General features: G+C 42.2%; 2 protein-coding genes across 4 annotated transcripts in view; one reads left to right on the top strand and one right to left on the bottom strand.

The window, feature by feature from the left end:
- PTPN14 (protein tyrosine phosphatase non-receptor type 14) overlaps positions 1-7,262 on the top strand; it is a 110,749-nt gene extending 103,487 nt beyond the window's left edge. For all 3 annotated transcript variants that reach the window (XM_064709105.1, XM_064709107.1, XM_064709106.1), the window contains exon 19: positions 750-7,262. In XM_064709105.1, coding sequence (XP_064565175.1) covers positions 750-878 — 129 coding nt within the window. In that variant the 3' untranslated portion in view covers positions 879-7,262. The remainder of the gene's footprint in view (positions 1-749) is intronic.
- Positions 7,263-8,515: 1,253 nt separating this feature from the next.
- The window catches only part of SMYD2 (SET and MYND domain containing 2), a 28,502-nt gene continuing 13,345 nt past the window's right edge, over positions 8,516-23,672 (bottom strand). The window contains exons 5-12 of the mRNA XM_064709104.1: positions 22,876-23,000; positions 19,134-19,201; positions 17,348-17,450; positions 14,809-14,919; positions 12,915-13,035; positions 12,549-12,723; positions 10,879-10,987; positions 8,516-8,910 (exon numbers count right to left, since the gene is read on the bottom strand). Coding sequence (XP_064565174.1) covers positions 8,830-8,910; positions 10,879-10,987; positions 12,549-12,723; positions 12,915-13,035; positions 14,809-14,919; positions 17,348-17,450; positions 19,134-19,201; positions 22,876-23,000 — 893 coding nt within the window. The 3' untranslated portion in view covers positions 8,516-8,829. The remainder of the gene's footprint in view (positions 8,911-10,878; positions 10,988-12,548; positions 12,724-12,914; positions 13,036-14,808; positions 14,920-17,347; positions 17,451-19,133; positions 19,202-22,875; positions 23,001-23,672) is intronic.

Here is a 23,672-nt window from a genome sequence, read left to right as displayed (position 1 = left end):
TCACATTACACGCTGCTTGAATTTGAGCCTGCCAGGCTGAGCTTCATGGCTCAACAACTTCTCAATAGCTCCTTGTGTACCTGTTGTAACAGATAAAACATAACAGCATCATAGGTTTTTGGCTTCCTAAATGCCAGAAATCTGATGATAGCATCCTAATGAAATGTGCAGTGATTTCTAACGCTTCAGCTCATGGGCCTCTGTTTCACATTTGGTTTTGAGTTCAGACCATTATAGGCTGCCTGTGCCTGCTTAATGCTGTGCCATCCCAGTGGATTTCCTTATCTGTGCCTACTTACTGGACTTTACTTCCTACTGCAGAGCACTTTCAGGGCACACATGAGTTTCTTTTGGGTGAAATGAAGCTGGACTATACCTTAATATGTCTCAGTGGATATTCAGTAGATGGCAACAAACTGATGTTGGCCTGGAGTGTGCAAAACACACATTGTGGATATTGGGTCCTTCTTTCACTTCACAGACCTATTTCTCCTGGAGCATTATTTGCTAACATACATTTCGCTGTGGCAGACCAGATGTTGGAGTTTCTGGATCTCTTGGTGGCAATGAGTTCCCTTGCCCTTCAGTGAAAGGATCTGTATCTTTGCCTGCACATTTAATTTTGTCCACAGAAACTTTGTCTTCTATAACTATAGTATATTTCCCTGTGTCAAATAACTGATATTTGTGATTGTTTGATTTAATGAATACACATTCTTCTGCCTTTTTTTCCCCCCTTTGCTTTACAGAAAATGGACGTTCCTGTGATGCTGAGACACCTGCGGGAGCAGAGGATGTTTATGATCCAGACCATAGCCCAGTACAAATTTGTCTACCAAGTGCTCATACAATTCCTGCAAAACTCGAGACTTATTTAATCTTTTCAAACATCCCAGACCCAGCATTGTGGATCTGACTGAACCTTACTGATGAACTGCCTTGACAACACTGTGTGCATATATTGCACTTTTTAAAGTTGTCTTGAAAGTAAGGAATGATGGTTCTTTACTAGTCTCCCATGGATTATTTTATACAAGATATAATTTATTTTTCTTGGAATAACTTTTGAATTACTTTCATAACTCATAAAACTTATAGTGACCTTGAAAGTGAACCACATTTGACATGACTGGTCTGCATTGTAACATGTCTGTAAGGAAAGCAATCCTTTGTAAAGGTAGTTTGCTGGCTTTTATTTTCCTACACGGCTTCTGAAACCCACAGTTATTTGGCAGTGGGCTTTTTTCATGTAAGGACCTTCTGGACCCAGTGTGTGGCTTCTCTGGTGAAAGCAAGACCTGCTAGATGTCAGCTATGTGTGAGTGGAAGCTGAGGGTGCACAGCTTGGAGACCCGAGCTCTGCACATGCAGCCGGGCATGTTACAGAGGGCTCGAGCACAGGACATTGTGAGGACAGAGAGTTTTGGGTGCTGAACTCTTCAAATTCCACAAGAATTATGGTTTTAGATTAGTCCTCGAAAAAAATCAATATTGTATCTTTTTAAGGAAGCTTTTTGCTGGCTGTGTGCAACCCTTGAAGGGAACCATAAGAAGCAATGTAGGGTGAAGTGCAGTGACCTCCAGCAGGCTGAAGTCAGTGAAAGACTCTTTCCAATAACTCTGGTGATCTGAGAGTTTAACAGCAGAGCATTTTCAACCAAACACATCTGGATAAAAAGCCAAATCAAGCACCTTCTCACAAATTACACTGAAAGTGTTATTGCCTTGAGGCTCACCCTCTGCAGGCAAGGAATCTCATTTAAATTAGGCATCCCCAGCTGCCTTAGTCTTCATGTGTGAACTATTGTTGGGTGGTTAGAGAAGGAGTCAGGCTAGAGAGGTGCCTTGGAGGTCTCTGGACCCAGCCACACTCACCCCACTGCTGACTTGAAACTTGGATAGGCTTGTGCAGGGTCACATCCAGTTTCAGAATTCTCAAGGGTGACGATTTCACAGCCTCTCAGGGCATGTGACACAATGCAGTTACTTTGTTGTAGTGAAATCACCTTTCTTGGTATCCCTTCCCCAGATGCTTCTAATATTTTAATCCTACTGTTGCTTTTCTGTTGCATCCCCACCTCCAAACCCTGGTCAATGTACAAGGGCCTAAGCCTGCAAGCACACTTAATTTCAGCACTAAAGGAACTAAAATTAATGGGAAGCTTAAGGCAAGGTTCTGTACCAGAATGTTTCTTGAATGTATTTAAAACTGCACTGTGTTGAATTGGTGCTGTGCAATACAGGCCTAACATGATGACAAAGTCTCTGGTGAAGACTTGTAACCATCAACAAATGGAGAGGAATTATTTTGCTGTAATAGCTTGACCATGTTCCTTTTAGGGATCAGTTGAGCTTTCAGTCAACTTCAGTTTTGCTCTAATTTTTTTTCTGCCAGTGCCAACATATCTCTTGTTAAATTAGCAGCAACCATTTAAAGTCTTTTCAGCAGCATCTGCATGATAATTGCAGAGAGATGCTTTATATCTGGGAAAAAAGCCAAGGAATAAACCTTGAAGCAAAGTGTATTAAATTAGTTATCTCGTTATAACTTTTTGAATAATTTCCTAATGATGAATTAAGTTTGAACTCAGAGCTGTCAAGTCCCATTGCTCCACTTGGATGTGAGAAGTAGAAAAGCAGGAGGGAAAAGAATCTGTTCCTGTGTCTTATTATTCAGCTGCTCTTGGCTGCAATGTGTGTTTCTGCTGCTACAATGAGCACAGGAAAGTTATTGCATAAGAGAGTGTGAAGAGCTGTGTTTGAAGGGAAGAAAATTAAGCAAATGTTTTTTTATGCAAAGATGCATCATAGGTGTCTTAGAAAAACATTAATTAGAAAAAGGCACTAAAAATCCTTTCCAAATTAAGTCAGTGCCTATTAATGAGCCAAATAAGTGGCCATGTGGTAAGCAGTCATTTCCAATTAACTCCTAATGTGGCTGGGATGGTAGATAGAGGCCAATGTGAGTCACTTTTTCCTTTTCATTGTCAAAGAATGGTAATTTTAAACTTTTCCTTTCATCTGACTTCAATGTATTTTTCCCTGCTAGATTTTATCTTGACTAGATCTGTTAATATCCTAAGTGAATTGGGCTGTTGCATGTCTTCAGAGGTTCTTTTCCACCCCAGCTTACAAGCAGCCCTCAGCATGCTGATGTTTTATGGTTGAAACGTGGTACAGTTTTGTAAGGGAAAAAATGAACCTTCTCACTTTGAACCTGTTGTAGTTTTATCAGGCCAAAATTGCTTGGGCAGTATTTCCTAACCTTTAGGGAGTGACAGGAAAATGCATTTTGCATCCAATTTTCTTAGTCATAGCAGGAATGAACACATGGGCCTTAAAGCAACAGTGCTGTTAAGTTTCTGTCCTGCAGACTTTTAAACAGCAGAACCCTTGAGGAGAAAAGGACAGTTTGGAGTTGCTGTTTGTTGTGTTGCATGTTTTTTAACATCAAAGCCTGACAGTAGCTTGAGACCAGTTTCCTCCATTTGGAGTAAAGTCTGCATTGAAAATCTCACAATGATTCATCAGTGAACAGAATTTTGAAACAGGCAGTCTTCTCCCAGAGCACCCACCTTGCAGTCTGGCATGTTCAGCCTACATTCCCTGATGCTTTCCAAGAGAGAACTTGCAGCAGATGAGTCTGGCTTGGGCATCCATTGTGTCTGTTTTTCTTTCAGTACACTCTTCATCTGTATTTAGCAACCTTTGCCTTTTTAATTTAAACTCTTGCCAACTATAGTATTGAGGTGCTGGCGTCAGCTTTTTGGTTACAGTTATGGTCTGAGCATTTCATGCTTCCCATTGTTAGAGCAGGGATGGGAGAGATGACAGCTGAGCTGTGGTGCTGCTCAGTGCTCTGGGGATCTTGTTTCTGTCCCCCATCAGTCACACTGCAGGATGGTGGACATCAGCTGCTCAGGTCCTACTTGTTTCAGGTCCTACAAAGGCTTGTTTAGGCACCTCTTGTGTGGGATCTCAGCACGGCAGTCCTGATGTGCAGGGTCACCGAGACAACCCTTGGGAGGCTCGGAGGTCCTGGAACGTGGTCAGAAGTGTCTGCAGGTTGGACTTTGACCCAGCACAGGGAACATCACCTGTATGAGGATGGGAGAATCACAGGGGATAAAGAATCACAGGGGTGAAGAGATAGATTAGTTATAGTGTGAAACACAGGGTTTAGAATCTTGGTACAGGGGGGACAAGATGGAGGAATTGGGGCGTGTCCTGTCCTTCTTCTTCTTGTCTTCCATCTTCTGTGGTGGTGGTGGCACTTTGAGATTGGTTCTTACTAAAAGTGCACTTGTCAATAAGGGTGAAAGGTATTGGGGGGAAAAGGTAAATATCTTACACATAGTTTTGGGTATAAAAATAACTGACCGCCCCGAGGGCACGCAGTGTGCTCATGGCTGACGTGCTGTGCAGACCTCTGTCGGGCTGAGAGAAGATATTGTAGATAAAAAATTAATAAACACTGGAGACCGAAAAAATCTGAAGACTCCTTTCGTCCTTTGGAGCGCGGGCTGCCCCAAGGCCATCCTGAGCCTTTCCAGGCCGTCAAAAACAGCCAAGAACGGGACACTCTTGTCCTTCACAACCTGAGGAAAGATGAAGCTTGTGCCCACAAACATTTTCCTGTGTAGGCATACAGGGATCCTAAATGCTCAGCCTTATCAGAAATCCCCTAAACTAATTTTAGCTGGCAAAAGACACATCTCTGAGAGCTTACTCAACCTATTGCCAGCACAGTCCTTGAAGTATATTGAAGTGCATTTCTGTTCTACTTATTTAAATCACCTTCCTCAGCTACAAATATTATTAAATATTTGCATGATTTCAAAAGCTGGGGGTTTTAAAATTACTTTCTTGTAAACAAACAGAAATGCAAATGGCAAAACATGGACTTACTCATTCTTTTCCAACCTAAGTGCTTCAATAGTGCTTGTCATGTCAGCCAGGACATTATTTTTTGATCCAATACCTGCTATGTCTGTGTAGTCCACAAGCAACTCTAAAAGAAATGTTACTGGGCAATCTTGTACTTGGATATAGCACAGAAATCTGTAGGGAAAATTCAGCAGAGCTAACTCTGACAATGCTGCATTTCCAACAGCCGACTTCCCACTGGTCTCCTGGGAGGAGATGATGACTGAATTAGCTGTTGTCAGCCTCACTAACAGTTTGTGCTCTGTGTGCTCAGAAAGTGGAATCATCAGGCTGATCTCTGCTGTAGCAGCTCTTGTGCATCACTGAGAGAGGCCTGAGTAAAATTTTGCTCCTTGTCTTAGTGGGTAAAAAAATGCTACGGTGGCAGCCACTGCAGGTAATAAAGGCCTGCATCACATTGCAGGAGCAAATTCCTGAGCTGACCATGAGAGGAAGGACTGCATGAAAACAGCCTTTGACCACCCTTCTGCAAAATGAATATAAAGCTGCTGATGTCTACTTCAAGGCATATCGAGTTTGGGCTAGGTTTTGATGGCAGTAAGAGAAAGGCTGCAAGTCCAAACCCCAAAAGCAGTTGCCCCCAACTCACTCCTAGCCTTCTAGAGTGGTTTTCTTGTAGGATCTGGTGCTAAGGGAGCTTTAGATGCCATCTAGGTCTTTAGAGAGAAGGACATTCTACATGCAGCTGCTTCCAGGGATTGAGGATTTGAGGAAGGGAACAGATGGCTATGGGGCAAAACAAGATGGAGGTATTAACCATAAATAAACTATTGTTAGATTGTGAAACAAAACAGTGCACAGGTCAAAAAATAGCAGTGTTTATATAAATATTTAAAGTAAATAAATTTAGTGTTTTTGGAGTATCTCAGATTCCAGTTCCATTGGCTTCTCTCAGCTGTTTTTTGGCTGGCATTTCTTTGAAGTTTTGTTGCCTGTGCTTTCTGTGCACTCTCACTGAGAGTCTCCCGCATGCTTTAACAACAGGACTTTGCCTGCAGAGAGTGAATTGGAAATCACTGAAAATAGGAGCTTCCTCTGGAGAATTCCAGCACTATGTAACAGCAAGGGAAGGACTGCCACCTTGATTGTTGTGGCACCTTGATTACACTGATTCTCAGTGGCTGGACAGTCAGTTCCAGGTATTTCAGGGGTAGTGCTCCTTGATTAGGCAGGTAGAAAAGGAATGCTTCCCACAAACTATTTCCATGTCAGGGTGTGGGGCACTCCCGACTTAGACAGTGGCTGGTAGTTGAGGAAGAAGTAGGGATGTGTCTAGAAAAGGTTGCTCAGCCCCTCTGGTGCACCTGGCAGCAAACTTTATGGGTTTCCTGAGGCCAAAGCTGTATCCTGCTCCCTGTGTAGTACCTCCTGGTGGATCCATCTTGAATCACATTACCTTCTCTTTAGAAGCCATCTCTGGCCTTCACAATGTCCTGTGCTGGTGAGTTCCATAACTTATATGGAGTTGAAGATGGAATGCATGAGAACTTCCTTTTTGTGTATGTTAAATAAAAGTATTTTCTTGCTTCTGCTTGGTCTTTAAAAGAACGCAAATCTGTAGTACCAGAAACACTGGTAATAGGATGTTTATCCTGTTGAGGTTGCTGCATACAAATAACATTTTTTCCTCACTAGTAAAGTACCTTTCGTTATTTTACAAAGGAAAAAGTTTACACATGCAGATGACTGTAATATTCCCATATGTTATTGTGTGGAATGTGGTAAATGAGTTAACATGCTTAAGTTTTATGTCACTGGATTTTACTGTCCTGTTTTACTACAGTATTGTGATGCCTCTGTTTTTATTTGTTCTGTAATTCTGTACCTGACAGTTTAGCCCAAAACAGTGATCTGATCTCACCACCTCATTGTATGTACACATTTTGTAGAAAAATGAGACATCAGTTATGTGCCCTTCCTGCCCTCAACCCCTCCTGTTAGGGCTGAATGGCAGAATTATTCTATGCTATTGAAAGCCTTTAAAAAAATAAAAATCTATGCATGCTATTTTATATTCTAATGTATTATTCATATCAGTACATAAGCTTATGCTTGTCAGTTTTATCTTGTGTATAGAACTGATTACTTTTGACAGTATTTTTGCACTGTTTCTTTTCTTTCTCTTTTTATTATAAAAAGTTCTATCAGCATTAATTGATTGCAATAATTTTTTTACCCCTTTCACTGCCTTTGTGTAAATAGTTTCTTATATGCTTTTGCAAATGTGAGAATGTCTTCAGTCACTAAGGTTTTTTTGGTAAGGCTGTCCCTCATATTCACAGTATACAATAAACCATTTTTTTCAAGGAAAACAATGTTTGTGTTCTTTTCTGTATCAGCTTAAGGGTTTTGAATTTGCACCTACACTGCTTGAGTTGGTTTCCCATGTTAAACTGATAGGCACAGCCAGGGCCACAGTGAGCTTTGAATAACCTCTGCAAATAGTAATCCAAGTTTCACAGGGGCAAGGCTCCCACTGGTGCCTCATGTTCAGCTAATCCAATTCTTTGGTGTTGAAGTGTGGTATGGGCTCTGGACAGACTTGCTGAAATAAAGGTATTATTTCCCAGGACAAGAGTTTATTTGACAAGACAAAGTTAGGATAAAAATAGTCAGCTAGTGCCCTCTTCCTAGGCTTGGCTGCAGTTAATAGGCTTTGGCTTTCTGGAATTGTAGATCTGGTGCAGTTTTATATAGTCCAGCAACAACTGCTGGCTGGAGAGCAATGAAAGATTTCACCAAAATGAGCTGACAAACCCTTGTTCTAGCAGTTTTATTTTCAGAGCAGTGCTTACAAGAAAGAAAATACAATGAAGTTCTTAAGGGTGATGTGTTCTTTCTCATCATACTTTATAAACTGTGAAAAGACGCAGGTAATTTCATTGTGCACCATATTTCAATTTTGATGCTAGAAGTTTATAGCTACACTTTTTTCCCCCATCCTTAAAAGCACACTCTTGCCATTGCTCTAAATGGAGGAGGAAAAAATCCTCCTGTTTTGTATATGGGTAGAGAAAGCTAAGTCCTGGACTTTTTCCTCAGAAAGTGTTCCTGTCCCTCTCTTAAAAATAATTGCCAACATATAATTTACAATAGTTGTAATCCACTGGAGGTGAAGGTATGGCTGTAAGGAAATATGAGCTCTCCTCTGCAATAACTCACTTTAACTTGTAAAGGAGTGTAAAAAGCCAGAAGTTGCATAGTTAATGTCTTGTGCAAGCCTTCAAGCTCCAACACAGGTGTCAGTATTTTCTGTGCAAGACAAATTGAGCTCTATCTAGGTCTTTGGTGTGATGAATCCTCACCTGCCAGGAGCAGTGATGGACCTGCAGATTAACTGGCTGAGGGAACATTGGTGTCATTGCTGTGAAATGTACATAATTCACCCATTTCCCCTTTCTTTCAGTTAAGCCACTGCAAATAAAAATGATGCAAGAAAAAAAGGAAATGGGTACCAAACCACAACAGAAAAAGCAGGGCTTTTGCTAATTTGTCAGATTAAGCAAAACTATTTGGGCAAAAGTACGTATCACAAAACTATTGCACCCATTCAAGTGTACAACAGGCATCCAGAAGGGCCAAGACCACTTTATTTACTTTACACAAATAAGATCCACACCAACACCCCTAAAGAAAAAAAATGGCCATTTCTGCACATGAGCCATCAAAAGGCATAACCTTTAAGAAACCATGGCTGCTTCCTTACAAAAAAAAAAAAAAAAGGCAATTGTAGATGTGTGGAAGCTAGGCCTACGTGTGTTTGTCATTCCAATTATAGGACAGAACTGTGTTCATACTCTACCGCTTTTCAAAGCGCTCCTGAAGGTTTCCATAACAAGGCTTTTTAAATAAAGGTTTGAAGGATTGCATAGATTCAAAGGCTCAGTGGTCCTCTAATTCCTTTTTGATCTCTGAAATGTATGGATGATCTTTCCCATGTGCTACTTCCATGATAGCAATTGCCTATGAAAAGAAAAAAAAAAAATATTCACACAATTGATTCATATATAACACCAGGCTATAAATACTCTCTTTAGAGGTTTGAAGCAGTCTGACACCTCTAGCTACTTTTTGTCCCCTTGTAGTCATAAACCCAGTAGGAAATAAAATGAAATTCAAAACTAAGTAATAAAGGTTTTATATTCAGAGAATACATCTTTGATCTTAAAGGAGCCCAAAGCACCTTTCAAAATTATATTCCTGACAAAACTACTTTGAATGCCACCAGCTCCAGGACAGAAAACTGCAAGTGCGGTGGGTAATATTCCAGCAGAGGACTTAGCCAGTATCAGAGCCAGCTCTGCTCCACCAATTTCTCCTTGAGCTGTCCCAGACATACAGGCCTAGTGCAGGAGTAATGCTGAGGCATTTAAAACTTGAGTCTGTAAACCCTCTGCTCCTTCCAGGGGCTGCCAGTGCTTTAGAAAGGAAGCAACAACTTAGGCAGAAGTGATTTCCCGTAAGATTCGGACTGACACTGCTGTGCCCAACAACTCCCTGGTGTTTCACCTGCTCCAGGCCCGAGGGGGAATGCTGCAGGTAGCCAAACCCCTGACTGGCACCTTTCCTGCCCTGGAGTGTGTGCCAGGGCAAGATTTCCACTTGAGAAAAGAAGTGACAAAAGGCTACATAGACAGAACTGAGAAGAAAGTTCACTGTAAGTCTGAGAATGGTTAAAAAGCAAGGGAGCTAAGACAGAGCAAGGAATTGCAGTATCCTGGCCCTCTGAGCATTTGGTCATTTCATCCTTGGGAAACTTTTATGCTCTTGTATTTGCTAAGCCAGTACAGCAAGGGCTTTTGGTTCCACCTCAGCAGCGAGAAATGACCCCACCCCTCCTCCTGCCTGAAAAAGAAAGGAGGACCTTCTGGATGAGCTGCTCACAAACTGACAGGGAACAATGGGTTTGCTTTTCCACTAAATCCCAAACATCAGAGGCTGGGATAACTTTGGGCAGTTCCTGTAGACAGCTTTTGGAAGTGAGTCACTAGAAAATGTTTGTGTAAGGAAACTAACTATGCCAACAAATTTACCTCACAGTTCCCTACCCCTCATCCCATGCTCCTACTGGCACAATTCCCATTTCTACTCAAGGGTTTAACATGACAGTGAAGGAAAACCTATGCCAACTTCAAACTCAGCAACAGTTAAATTTTAGAGCATATATTCTTCTAGCATCTTTCACCATGGTTGGCTGGTGCTATTTGCTGGCTAAAACTTGCCAGCATCTAAAAAGCAAGAAGAAACAAATACATTGTGACATTCCACACTGAGTCATTATATGCTACAACAGTCACTGATGCTTAAGAAACTAAAATAAATTTTTGTCCAACAACAATAGGAGAAAATAGTCAAGAAACATAGTATAGACTAATGAAAAATAGCAGAATAAAAAACTAAAGACTAAAAAAAAGGGGTGAAGAAAAACATAAAACCAAAATGCTGTATTTGCCAATTTCAGCATTACCAGATGCATTGAATTCCCTTCAGCTATGTAAAAATCGATTGGTTCCAGAACAAATAACCATCAAAAGCGTGCCTAGTTTAAGTTGGATATAGAAATCACAGACTTCAATGAAACACTATGTGCCTTTTATAAGAGCCAAGCATTTTTCCTGTCCTTACCCAGCAAATGAGGGAAAGATAGGGTTCTGCTTCATTTACATTAGTGCAGCTCTAGCTCAGTGGAGAACTCAGAGCAAATGTTTAAGCATAATTCTCACTCCAGCTGCTGCAGTATGAGCCCACTGTGAAAAGGCACCCAAGAGCAGACCTATCCTCCATCTCTAGAAAAACCAAATCTGAGCCAAAATTCCCGTGACCAAATATATTAACACATGGTGCATTTCCTACCACGCCAGCTCACTGACAGAGAGGCACACAGTGTTTCAATGGCTGGTGTTATTAATAGAGAAACCAGGCAGTAAATACCCTTTTCAGGGCTTTAACTCCAGCCGTCCTGTTCTTCAGCGTCATGTACAGTCTCCCTAACTTCAGCCACATGGAGGCAACATTCAGCGAGTAGGAGGGATAATGTTTACTGCAAGAGAGAAAGAAATTCAGCTTCATCAACTTCAGCAGTTTCATAGCATTTTCCTGGTTTTGTCCCCTCTCATGGGGCAGGAAGCTGCCTCTCAGTGCCCCTGCCCATTCAGCGCTCACCCCCTCTGCCGTGACTGCCAAGAGCCTGTGCCAATTGTGTCTGGGATGGGGACGCCTGTCAGCTGGGAATTGGACTGAAACTACCATATGCCTCTGAACAGCTGTCAGATGGCAATGACTTTCTGCCACTAGTTTTAATCTAGCCAGCTACAGAGAGAGCCTGCATTGTGATGAGTTTTTGGAGCCACCCTGCACCCGCAGCAGCGGCTCTGTGTGTTCCACAATGGTTGGTGGGCTGGAAAGCGAGGGGCCCTGTGCAGTGTGCAGGGCACACACGGCAGCCTGTGCTCACACACACTGAGGGGCACAGCCCGCCTCGGCAGAGCTGACCTGGAATGCCAGGCTCAGAGCCAGAGGAGCTGGGCAAGTCCCAGGGAAGATAAATAGTACTGAGCCCCCGGGGGGGAATGTTGGCTCCTTCTTTGTATCACTGCTCTCTGCCAAGTGATCTGTGACTTTATGTTGGCATCTGCTCCAAAGGGAGAGCTTTTCTTGCGCTTCCCCCAGCTGGCAAGAGAGTCACGTCTCAAGACGAGACTCTGGGAGATTCACGGCAGGACCAGACACAGCCAGTGAAACTGCCTGGCTCTCACCAACGGGCTCCTACTGCAAAAACAGGGAATGTGATCAGAAACAGTGTTCATAGCTCCTGCAGGGGCTGTGAGCTGCCTTGCCCCACGCAGGGCTTCAGCCTGGGCATTCTCCCACGCCTCCAGCACTAGGGCAGTGGGATCAGGGATATGGGGCACCAGGAGCTCAGGAATGGGATCAGGGACATTGGGCACCCGGAGCTCTGAGCGGGATCAGGGACATGGGGCACCCGGAGCTCAGGAGTGGGATCAGGGACATGGGGCACCCAGAGCTCGGAGCGGGATCAGGGACATGGGGCACCCGGAGCTCAGGAATGGGATCAGGGACATGGGACACCCGGAGCTCCGAGCTCGGCTCCAGCTCCCTCTGGTGCTCGGCCCCAGCCCTGGGACACGGCTCTGCTCTCCTGCAGCCGTGCACACCGGGCTGCGGCAGACAGAGAGCACTGGGAGACTGCAGGGAGCTGACAGCAACACAGGCTGTGCCTCCACTGCCTTGTACAAAACACTGGCTGCAGATGAAGTCTGAAGCCCTTCCTTAGTAAAAAATGATGGTATTTTAGAAACCAGCATTTATCCAGCTAAGCAGAATTATCACTGCACCCAAGGTGGCACAAAATTATTTTGAGAACCCAAAGCAAGGATTTCAAAGTCAGTCCTGCTGTATATTGCAGACCACATTCCAACAAACAGACACTGTCCTGGCATTTAAATATTCCTTTCTGAGTAGTGGTGTCATGGGTAGAATGTTTATACAATATATACCAAGAGAAGTGATCTCTGCACAAACTTGTCTTAATTGTTCAGATTATTAATTAGAGCATTAAAAAAATAGTATGTCACATTTACCTGTAGGGTCTGATAATTTTTTGCCCGTAACACAGCGCACCTTCCCAGTCCTGCACGTAAAGACACACACCCATGGCCTGGTACATCATATGTAACATATAAACATTACTGTCCTCAAACACTGCACCCATCTTGTCCAGGCTGAGTTCACAGATCTCCAGTAATTCACTGGGGGGTAGGAAAAAGTCAAGGAATGCAATAACTCAATGGCCTCAATTAGCTCATAAAATGCCTTCAGCCACAGAGAACACAGAGACAAGTTTAATTTCTCCTGGTCACAGTATTTCTCCTGCATGCACTTCTGAAGCCCAGCAGGCAAGATTTTTAGGTCACACACCAGTGGAGTCAGGGTAAGACAAAGGATATATTTGTAGTGTTTGGCTCGCCTGAATTCCTCGATCACGTTCCTGGCATATTTGATCATGTCCTTTACTGTCTCTGCTGACGGAGGATCATTCAGCTTGCAGATTTCCAGTTTCTCTTTATCCTGAAGGAAACACAATGGACCTTACAAAGGCAGGTTCCAAGCCCTACAAATAAAAGTGCACCTGCTACACAAAATTTCTCTAATAAAAAGACGCAGATGTGAACTTAAGCTCTTCAAAGAATGAAAAAACAAAGGTAGAATGTACACCTGCAATTTTTCTCCAAAGCCTTGGTTAGAAATCCTAGGATCCCCTGGCCTTCCAGTTCATCTGCCATTCTCTACTTCCATGAAGTCTCTTTCTTTTGAAAGATTGAAAAGCTTTTTGATTTTGTGTTGCTGCGGGTTTTACATAAGAAATGTCACTGCTTCCAAAAGATTAGGATTTACAATAAATTTAGGCTTAGTTTTAAGGCTATATTAGCTCAAGTAACTTAGACTGACTACCAAATGTTATCTCTGTGGAAAACAACATGATCTTAAATACAGAAAAGGATCCTTCAGATCTATAGACAAAACCACATTTCCATATATTTTGTTATTTCTGCTGGACAGCTCCACTTTCTATTATCTCTCTATCTAATATACTATTTCATGAGGAGCCAGCTACAATCTAGAGACAATTTTTTGCTGTTTAAGCTTCACATTGTTGCACGATTTTTTTATTTTATTATTTAATCTGCCAGCTGAGAGAGGTACAGGGACTCCTTCCAAAACTGAAGGAGGCTGAATGACAGGGGACTCCCAGAGTAGCACATTGAGGAAAATCACAGATGAAATCCTGGCTTCATTAAACTCAGTGGCAAAATTGTCAAGGTAACTGTGGGGAAAAACAGAAATTATATGGTATCAACAGAAGGGCCTCAAGCAACAATATTGGGTACTATCTGTAATAAAAAATCACAAAAAATTGACACCATTTAGGGGAAGGAAATGGTTGTCTAGTCACTTTAGGAAGCCTGGTGAAAATGGGAGGAAAAACTTATCTGGAACTTAAGGATTAGATTATGCCAGACACACTGATCTTGTCTGGAATGACAGATAAGCTACATAGAGCTCAATTATTGAAGGGCCTTCAGTGAAAGAGGTCCAAATGGCTGCAAAAACACAGCTGTCTCAGTACCTGTTGAGTTTGGGTACCTTTTCCCTTCAATAAGTGCTTTTCTTTAAAACACCTAACACCTTGCAGTCAGGAACACTGTCTGGATCTCCCTTTGTCCTTTGAGGGGCACCAGCTCCTGTTTAATTACCATTGCGCTGGCCTGCACACCACAAGGGGCTGTGACCCAGGACCACGCTGTCCCTGAGCTGACCAGTATGAGGCTGTTGTAGAAAAGATCATTCCTCAGATGCTGCTGTGTCCCCAAACCATCCAGACATGCCATACAATGTCCCCTAGAATTGACTGAAATGTCCCACCCAGGAATTGCAGCAGCACTCTATCCCAGAAATGCCCCAGCAAGATTTACTTGCTAGGAGTTGGTAGAAAGCATGAAATTAAAAAAAAAAAAAAGAAAAAAGTTTTGAGCTAAATTTGTTTGGCCAAATATCTTAGACAAAGTATAATTATCTACTTTTAACAATGTTTTCATCTTTGCTTTGTAGCTCAGCTTTAAATAGGCCTCTACCAGGAAATTTCCTGGTGTGTCATGATTACAGTGGAAAGAATGAGTATCAGAAAGCATTCTGGACAGAAAGACAGAAAAACACACCCACCTTCCCCCACCCCCATTATCCTACTTTCCAAAATGTAATTGAGCCACACAGGATATTACATCTCAGGACATGGGTAGGTGCCTTGACAGTCAGCAGTACATTTCCCACCAATTCCATTACCTTTTCTTTTGTAGTGCACTCCCTGCAATCACAGCTAAAGAAATAGGAGTCTCTTAACCGGTCATTTCTGTCTTCTGTGGGATACAGCAGGTCAATATAGCTGCTAAAAATCTAGAAATGGTAAAAAACCCCAAACAAACAACAGTCAGCGAGAAGCAGCATCACTAAACATATTTATTACACTTGTTCTGATATGTGCAGTATGACAACTGCATATTCCTGCAGCTTGTGGACCCCTGCAGCCACATCACCTGCCTGCTGCCTCACATTCCAAGCCCCTTGGCAGCACCAGGAGCTGTCACTTGTGAAAGCAACCTGACAGAGAAATGTTCCTTTCCTATTCGTTATGGAATTTCCCTCAAATATCACCCTGGCCTGCGCCCAGGACAGCAAGATTCAGGTGTGGATAAGGAAACTATTACAGCATAAATCTCAGGCTCCTGTCAGACTACAAAGAGAAGCTTCCTTTTCAGAAGTAAAATAATGATTTCAGGTATCCAGCCTAGGATAAATTACAGTGGCCTGGTTTTTTTGGAGGCTGGAATCTCAATTTTTTCTTTCTGAAAACCTACAAAAATTGGGGCAACAGCAGTCACTAGTAGCTTTAGAAACTTAGGACAAGATCTTTAGATCTCTGAAAAGAAGAGAGGCCCAGTGCCCCAGTTCAAGGAGAATGAATATCAGATTTACTTCAGCAGCAATATTTTAAAGCAAAGAAAACCTGCTTTTGAACATTTTAAAGGCCCTTCATATACACTATTCTTAAGTTTTCCTCTATTTCAATGGTCTTCAGAAAAGAACCCCTGCAAGTAGCTTTAATGCTGTGTTCTAAAACGAGATCTCCCCCAAGAAACACGTCCTATGCTCAGTGCAGTTGATCATTCTGCAGACCAAGGAACAGCTTTAGCTCCATTTCCTCATTTACAGTTATTTGAAATGCTTTGCTCAGTCTTTATACCTAAAGTTTCTCTTTTCTTCAGATGTAAAATTACATGTAATTTCATACAGTGCACCTTCTTCTTAAGTGTGAGTGTGTCATCTCCCACTTTCCCTCACACTCCTCTCCTCCCTTCGATATTTTCAAAGCATGTGCAATGCAGGAACCACATTCACAGCAAAAAAAAACTTTAAAACGTTGCCCTGCAATGGCTACACGGAGCCTGAAGATGGAGACACAGGCTGGGAGACTGCACAGCGACCACACGCAGGCACAGCTCACGTTTGGAAAATTCTGAAGGGTCAGAGAAGCAAATGTGCAAAACCTGTGAGGTCCTGGAGAGCTGATGAAATTTCTAAGGCAGAATTCAACCTGAAGAAGATGTTGAGCAACAGAGATGATGAGCAACAGATGATTGTTGAGCAATCATCTACCTCTAATGATACACCTTCCCCCAAAATGCTGAAAATGTCTGGGATTCCACACCAAAATTCTGAAGCCAGAATCAGTCCTGTTGGTTACCACAATGCATTAGCAGTGAGTGCCAAAATCACAGACAGAAATCATCGCTGCCAAATGGTACCAAAAGAAGTTGCTCACCTGAGTCATTCATCCTTGGCTACAGCAACTAAACTCATCTTGTTCACAAGGGGGATCAGGTATAATCCACAAAAATAACCTCTCTATCTTTCTTCCAGGCTGCTATTACACACCTCAGAAAACAGCAGATGTTATCAAAAATCAAATCTGAGCTTATCAGTATGAACTTTGCTGATTAACTAAACATTTACAAACGAGTCATTGAAATTCTGTGCAAACTCCATCCCCAGAGAGGATGTTCAGTATCTTCATTCCTTACAGGTATTTGAACATCCTCCCCAGCTCTATTTAACTTTTTTTTGTTGGTTTTTTTTTTGGGTTGGGTTTTTGGTTTTTTTTTTTTTTTTTTTAGTCAAGTGCAGCTCTACTGTTTAAAACTCCCTGCCAAATTCATTATTTAACGGAGAAAGTTTCAAAGTAAACCTAGAGCCTTACTCAATTTCACAGATTTTTATTCCTCTCTGTTCAGTTTCACTCCACCTAAAACCACACATTTGTCCTTCTGTGATTTCCCAGCAAATGCCACTGAGGTGATATGACCAAGTCCCATGTTTTGTGGATCTCTGTCCAAACAGAAGTCAGAGGATTTATCTGTACCCATTTACCCTGTTTATTCTGGCTTCAATTTCAACACATTACTATTATACTGGGAACTATTACAGCAGTAATAATTTGCTTTGATCTTGGAATTTCAAAGCACCAGCCAAACATCAGTAAACTCAGCCTCATTTTACAGATGGGTAAACTGAGAGAGAGGCTGGCTGCAGTGACTGCTGCAGGTGCCCTTCCCATTACCAAAAAATAGGGTACTGCCTCCAAAAATCCCTTCAGTCCTCCAGAGCCACCCTAATTTTTCCAAAGCACCATCTTACTTTTCTCTGAGAAGCAAGAGATCCTTCCTTCCCGTTTTTAAATTGCCATCTAACTGAAATGATCCCTGAGAAGCAGAATGAATCCTGTTGGGCTGCAGGGGAACAGAGCACATTCAAACACCACATTTACCTCCTCTCCAGGCTCAATCTCCCTGACAGCTCTGACTTCAGCCAAGGTTCCCTTGTAAGTCACAATCACATTTGGGCAACAGCTATGGTTCATCAATGCAACACTGTAAAAGTAGAAAAGTAAATGTTTTCCCCAACCACTACCACAAGCAACACGAAAAAAGTTAAGCACCACTTCACAAAATAAATAGGTCTGAAAGATTGAGTCAGTCTGTCGCTCTAAGCTCTTTTTATTCTGAGGCTTAACATGAAGGTAACCTTGGGAAAATCTCTTGTACTGTTATTTACTCTAATGATATGGAGAATGGCTCTGCTAATGAATCATTACAATTTTTAAATCCTATTATTGCAGAACTAGGCAAGTTATTATTTTCCCCTTCTTACAGTGCTACAGGAAAGCTGACAGGTACGTTCATTCAACTTCACTATCAACATGACAGACAGACTATTTTCCTCAGAGGAGAAAGAAAAACATGTTAAACCTAAAAGGAAACAAGTAAATACAGGAAAACAAAAGTCTTCACTGCATTGCAAGTTGAGATAGGTGTTAAAATTTTAGCTGGCTTCTATTCAAATGTAAACTGCCTCCATGTTTGAAGTGGGAGGGAGGACATCTCTGTCTGTTATACAAGCACATGACTTGGACAAAAACCTGGATGGATAGAGAAAAGTAAACCCTTTATTACCAAGTCTGGAAAAAGTGCAGTTCCCTGTTTATCTGAGATAATTTTTAAAAATTTTAATTATTTCTCTTCCAATCCAGCAAAATAACAATTCAGTATTTTTAGCTCAGGCATAACTGTTAAGTAGGAAAGATCTGACTGAGCATTTACAAAGTGACAGTGCTGGACATTTTTCCAGAACATCCTGGTTTAATGCTCTACTCTTCCCACAATGACTCTGATCCTGGGCATTTCAAGGCACTAATTTCCAATCTGCAGATCAGGGATATGAACATCAGACAGACCTGCCTGAAGAAGGAGAATAATCTGTGGAGCAAGGACTAGATACTACTGCTTGTCTGCAGCACTTGGCAAAATCACATCCAGCTTTGAGTGGGCATCTGTGAGTTTCAGGTTACTTTGACACAGATAAGCTACGAGTAATCCAAGCCTCACCAGGAAGTCAAACTAAGCCTCAGTGCTAATACCTTCATACAGGCTGTGCAAAGATCAGGGGCAGAAAATACCCTCCTCTGCACAATATTAAATGGGAAGGACAGATTTAAAAATGCAAGAAATGTTTTCTGGCCCTGAAGAAAGCTGTAGTTCCCCATTCACAAACTGCAGTTAACACTCAACATGTGCAGTTTATTCGTAAAGCTAAGAAGCTTGTACATATTTTTTTACCCACTGTCATAGCAAGGAGGCTCAAAGAAGCTGTGAAAGGGATTTACTATTTGCCAAGGAACAAAGGTAGAAAGGATATTGTTCAGAGAGCACCAGGAGAAGGATTGTACCCAGCCACAACAGAGCAAGTCACCTGCAATCCTTTTCATTTGGCTTGGATTATTACTTAATGTCTCTGTTCAGAACCTGCTACCCAAATAAATGTTTTTTACCAACCTGAATATAGTTCACAATCTATGTTTCAAAACAAATGATATGCGCAATTTTACCAAAATTACTGGATTTTTAAGAAAAATTGCTGCAAATAATTTGCCACATTTTATTTGCCAAGTAAAGATCTTTAAAACAAGATACTTAATTATTTTGGTATACATCTACTTCCTCAATTTGTTTTTAAATAAATTAATTTTATATTTTTAAATATTAAAATCAACCTACTCAGGAAATATGGCTGACCCCAGATGAGAGAGTTCTTCATCCTCAATTGTGAAGCCATTACAGTTAACCTAAGAAAAAAGAGAAAGGTGATGGATCAGCTTCTGGTCAGCTGAGTACTCCCTACGTGCTTACACATCACATTCTCACACATCAAACTAACTTGCCGAAGTTTGCTGACAAATTTTCATCCACCTCCCCAGGACTCACAGGGAGCTCCATGACAACCCGACAAGTGAAGTGAGGACAAAGTCTCACTCCAAAGGGACACTAAAGAACTGACAGTGCAACACTTGCACCTGCTCAGGACACACCTAGTGAATTGCTCCTTGGAGGGCCAGCCAAGAGAAGTGGGGCTGACAAAGAGCACACAAAACCTCACCCCAGCACGGGCCAAGGAGACCTCATTGGGCCACGACAAGGAAAGGGCCAAAGCAGAGCTACATGCAAGGAGCAGTGTGGCAGAGAAGGGCAGCCAACTCAGCCAGACTGGGGCAGTGCAGAGCTTTGATGGAGCACATGTCACAGGGACCTGCCTCAATGGCCCTGTCATCAAAGCCTGCACATATCAGCTACAGCTGAAGCACATGTGAAAACAACAAAAGCACTGAGAAAGACTTGAACCTCATAAAGACATAGAATAGGAGGGGACAGAAGAAGGACAGAATATAAGAGGAAGTGTATTCCTAATTTAAGCAGACACAGGATCAAAAGAACTTGTTCACAAAACTCTCTTATAGAATAGATTCAAGCAGGTTTTAAAACCTTCTCACTTTTGTTCTCATCCAAGTCAAAGGAATCTTACAGAAGTTTCAGCTTTTTCATGTGGTTTGTATTACTTTAAGTGGCCAAAATGCACCTCAGTCAAGTACTTTATTCCACTTCCACTTCAAATCCCACACATACTGACACAAAGAGAACCCTCTCCACATTCACCATTATCTCCCCACAAACATGAAAAAAGCACCAGTAACACACTGAAACAACTACTCACTAAAACAACATGGCCAAGTCCAGTTAAAGCTAGAAAGGGCACAAGAACAGTCAGTCAAGTGCAGTGCAGTATTTGTTTTGGAAAGGGTAAGAGCTGACAACAAATACTACCAGCAATAATCACAGAACCATTGAATGGTTTGGGTTGGAAGGGACCGTAAAGATCAAGTTCCAATCTCTTGTTTTTTCTCCAATAATCAGAGGCAGGGACACCTTCCAGTAGACCAGGTTTCTCATCAGGCAAAGTGATATGCCCCACAAGCTGGAATGCAGCCTGGACTGGCTTTTAGAAACACACAAATACCAAATACCAAAAGAATTCTATTCCACTCCTCAGGTATGAACTGTTCAGGGTGAGTTCACAATTAAGGCAAGTATCCTGATGCACTCATCAGTATCTCTGCTATCTTTGCTTGATCTTTATCCTGTTATTTTTAGCAATATAGCACCCAAAGCTTCCCAGTCTCTCAAGATGGGCAGGCTGCTGCCCTGGCCAATGTAAGAGCATACCAGAACCAAAACCAAAATGTAATTGCTGAATGCTAAAACAATAGAAGGGAAAGATAATATCAACAGCAAGTAAGAACATAAGGCTACAAAGGCTGACAAAGAACAGCTTGAGGGTTCTGAATCACAGGGAAATATTTAAAAATACATAGTGAGTTATCATCAACTCACCTCCACTAAGCCAGAGACAACACACTTCATGGAAGTATCATATCAGAAATGACACAAGAGGAATGATTAGAAGGGATGAGATAACATTGGTTTCACCAGATGAATGCATGACTAAAAACAGGCAAAGTGGAGGGAGTGAAGAGACAACAATAAAAGTGGAGTTCAAGGTTGTTCCCAATGGTGGAAAAGAGAATGTGCAAAGGGAGGCACAAAATACAAGGTCTTCAAGAAAAGGCTGAGATGCTGGAACTTGAGGCAAGACAGAAACTGTTCAAAGAGTATGAAAGGTGAGACTGAGGAAGAAAAGCTCCAGCCTCAAGAGCTATATTCTATAGGGACAAAAGAGAATAGAATGATGCCAACAGCTGGTGAACACAGCAAGGACTTTGGACAAAAGAATTCTATTCCACTCAAAAGGAGCACTTACACTTCAGCTGTGTAGGGAACAGCATCAGGCAAAGTTCACTAAAAGCAATGAGGAGTCAGAGGTGTTTGAGTCCCAACGACTGCCCTGAACCACAGGAGAAAACAATGGGGAATGGAGAAGCAAAACAGACCACATGAGGCCAAAGTAAGTGTTGTAGGAAACAAAGCAGCATCATATCCATACTACTGGTTTTAGGTTAAGTGAACTAATTATTAGGAAACATGTTCGCACAGCTCAGGTACAAGAATACTTCCCATTCTTCTGGAAAGATTTATCCTGGGACTAACACCTCAGGAGGCTGCATCCTGTAAGACATTTCTGAGAAGCATCCAGATGAATTCTGGAGATTTTAGTTCAAAAAATTCTAATGTTCACAGTGGCAGAGAGTTACCTGATGATCAGGATGAGCTCAAGATAACACCTATGGGTGACACCATAGAGAAGACTGGATGGAATATGAGATCTGGGAGCCAGCAGCTCTCAGAAGTCAGGTAAAGTACCACAAATCTGGTGGAGCTGCTCTTGGACAGGACATGAAACAAAAGTCATTATAGCCAAAATACTGAAATATTTGGAGAATTCTGGCTACATTCTAACAAAAAATATTCTGAAATACCACAAGAAACTGGTTGTACTAACATCTTCAAAGTATCCCGCTGACAAATATAAATTTTAAAGTCTTCAAAAGAGAAAAAACTCCTCATCATTGAAAGGAAATGTGTAATTAGAAACAACACAAGGGATGATAAGCAGATGCTAAACATCCTAAGGAATCATTCCCCTACAGAATAAGAGTACCACTGTAGTAAGGAAATAGTAACTGTGCCTCCTTGTTGGTAGATGCCCAGCTCTAAAAAACAGGATATTTCCAACTCAGCTTTCATCCCAGAAGTCAACATTTGCCCTCATCTCAAGATATTATTTTACTCAGAAACCTAAGTACAAAAGTAGTTCATATTGAAGCAAAAGAGGGAAAAGAAGAAAATGGATCTTTCAGTATTCCACTGGTGTATTATTCCATCCACTACAATACATCCAATTCAGATGCATATGAAAAGTAGGTGAGAAAAAAGAAGTGACATATCAGAAGTTATCTAACAAGACATCCTGTCTTTCCTTCATCTCTCCAGATGGCCAAACCACCTGACTACATTTAAAAGCCACACAGCAGATAAAAGTTTTAGGCTGCGCTTTCTGCAGCTCTTTCTACGTCTCTGAAGTTTACTCCCTGTGAAGGTCAAACACAATGATGACCTGACCAGCAAGGATTTCCACAAGTTTGAAGCCTGAATGAAGGATTTGCCTCTGCAGGGTCTCAGGCCAGCAGCCTTCCATGTTAGTTCAACAACAGCCACACTATGTTTGGCCCACAAGAAGCTTCACTTTGGCAGGGTTTATTAAAGGCTGTTTCCCCTTTTCTTCAGCATTTGAGAAGCAGCTCATGGAAAGTCTGCAGGCAAGAGCCTCTCCCCTCGGGATGGAAGTGGGGCACATCCAGCCACTACTGCTCAATGAAGCAGATCTCCATCTGTCCCTAAGATAAGCAAAGAGCTACCATTTCCATTGCCATTAACAGCCTCCCCCTTTCAGGAAGGCTAAACTCCTAAGCACTATCCACCTAAGCAGGCTGTGTTCTAGCCAACTTACTTGTGCAAAGAGAACTACAAGGGCAGCATTGTCAGGGTAGTCCAAGTGCTTTGAGTAAAAGTGATGCAGAGCAGCAATGTCGTTCTGAATCAGCTCTCTCTTTTCATTGTCTAGTTTGTCAAGGTCTGTGGACAAAAAATACATTTCATTTCAGTAACAGGAACACTCCTCAAGGTAGCCTTAGGTTAGAAGAGGCCCAGACTTTAACAGAAACCCCTGAGGGACAAGCTGCTTGGAAGTACTGCAAGAAGTGCCTGCTCTTCCACAAACATAATGTTGCCTCTGCTAAAGCCACACGTGCACTACAAGAACACAAAATCACAGAATCACCAGGTTGGAAGAGACCTCCAAGATCACCGAGTCCAGCACATGCCCAACATGAAGGATTAAAAAGCATTTTCTGACATCTTTAGGTTAGCAGATAATTAGACACAGACTACCTCCTTGGGAGAAGGGCTGTAGTCTTTAGAGCACATTTGTTAACTCCAGCAGTCAGCCCAGCAGCCCTGGCCCTCTGGACAGCTGTCCTCAACTGTGTGACACCACCTCACCTGCTACACATGGTCCCACCCACTGTGGCATGAGCTCACACTGAACATCACCCACCTGGGAGCATGCTTTATATAAGGAGTCTTTCTCATCCAGACCTATTCCTTACCAGCACAAACCAGCCCAAGCTGCTGCTAAGGCTGCTTATCCCTGCTGATTTTATAGGATGTGGATTTCCCTAGCACAGAAGCCCCAAATCTCTGTGGCCACACGTGGTAGGGATCTAGCAACAACACGGGCTGGCTAAA

This window comes from Zonotrichia leucophrys, chromosome 3, assembly GCF_028769735.1.
Source record: "Zonotrichia leucophrys gambelii isolate GWCS_2022_RI chromosome 3, RI_Zleu_2.0, whole genome shotgun sequence".
In the NCBI taxonomy this organism is placed as follows: domain Eukaryota; kingdom Metazoa; phylum Chordata; class Aves; order Passeriformes; family Passerellidae; genus Zonotrichia; species Zonotrichia leucophrys.
The sequence above is the reverse complement of the archived record's forward strand: the minus strand, read 5'-3'. Positions and strand labels throughout refer to the sequence as shown.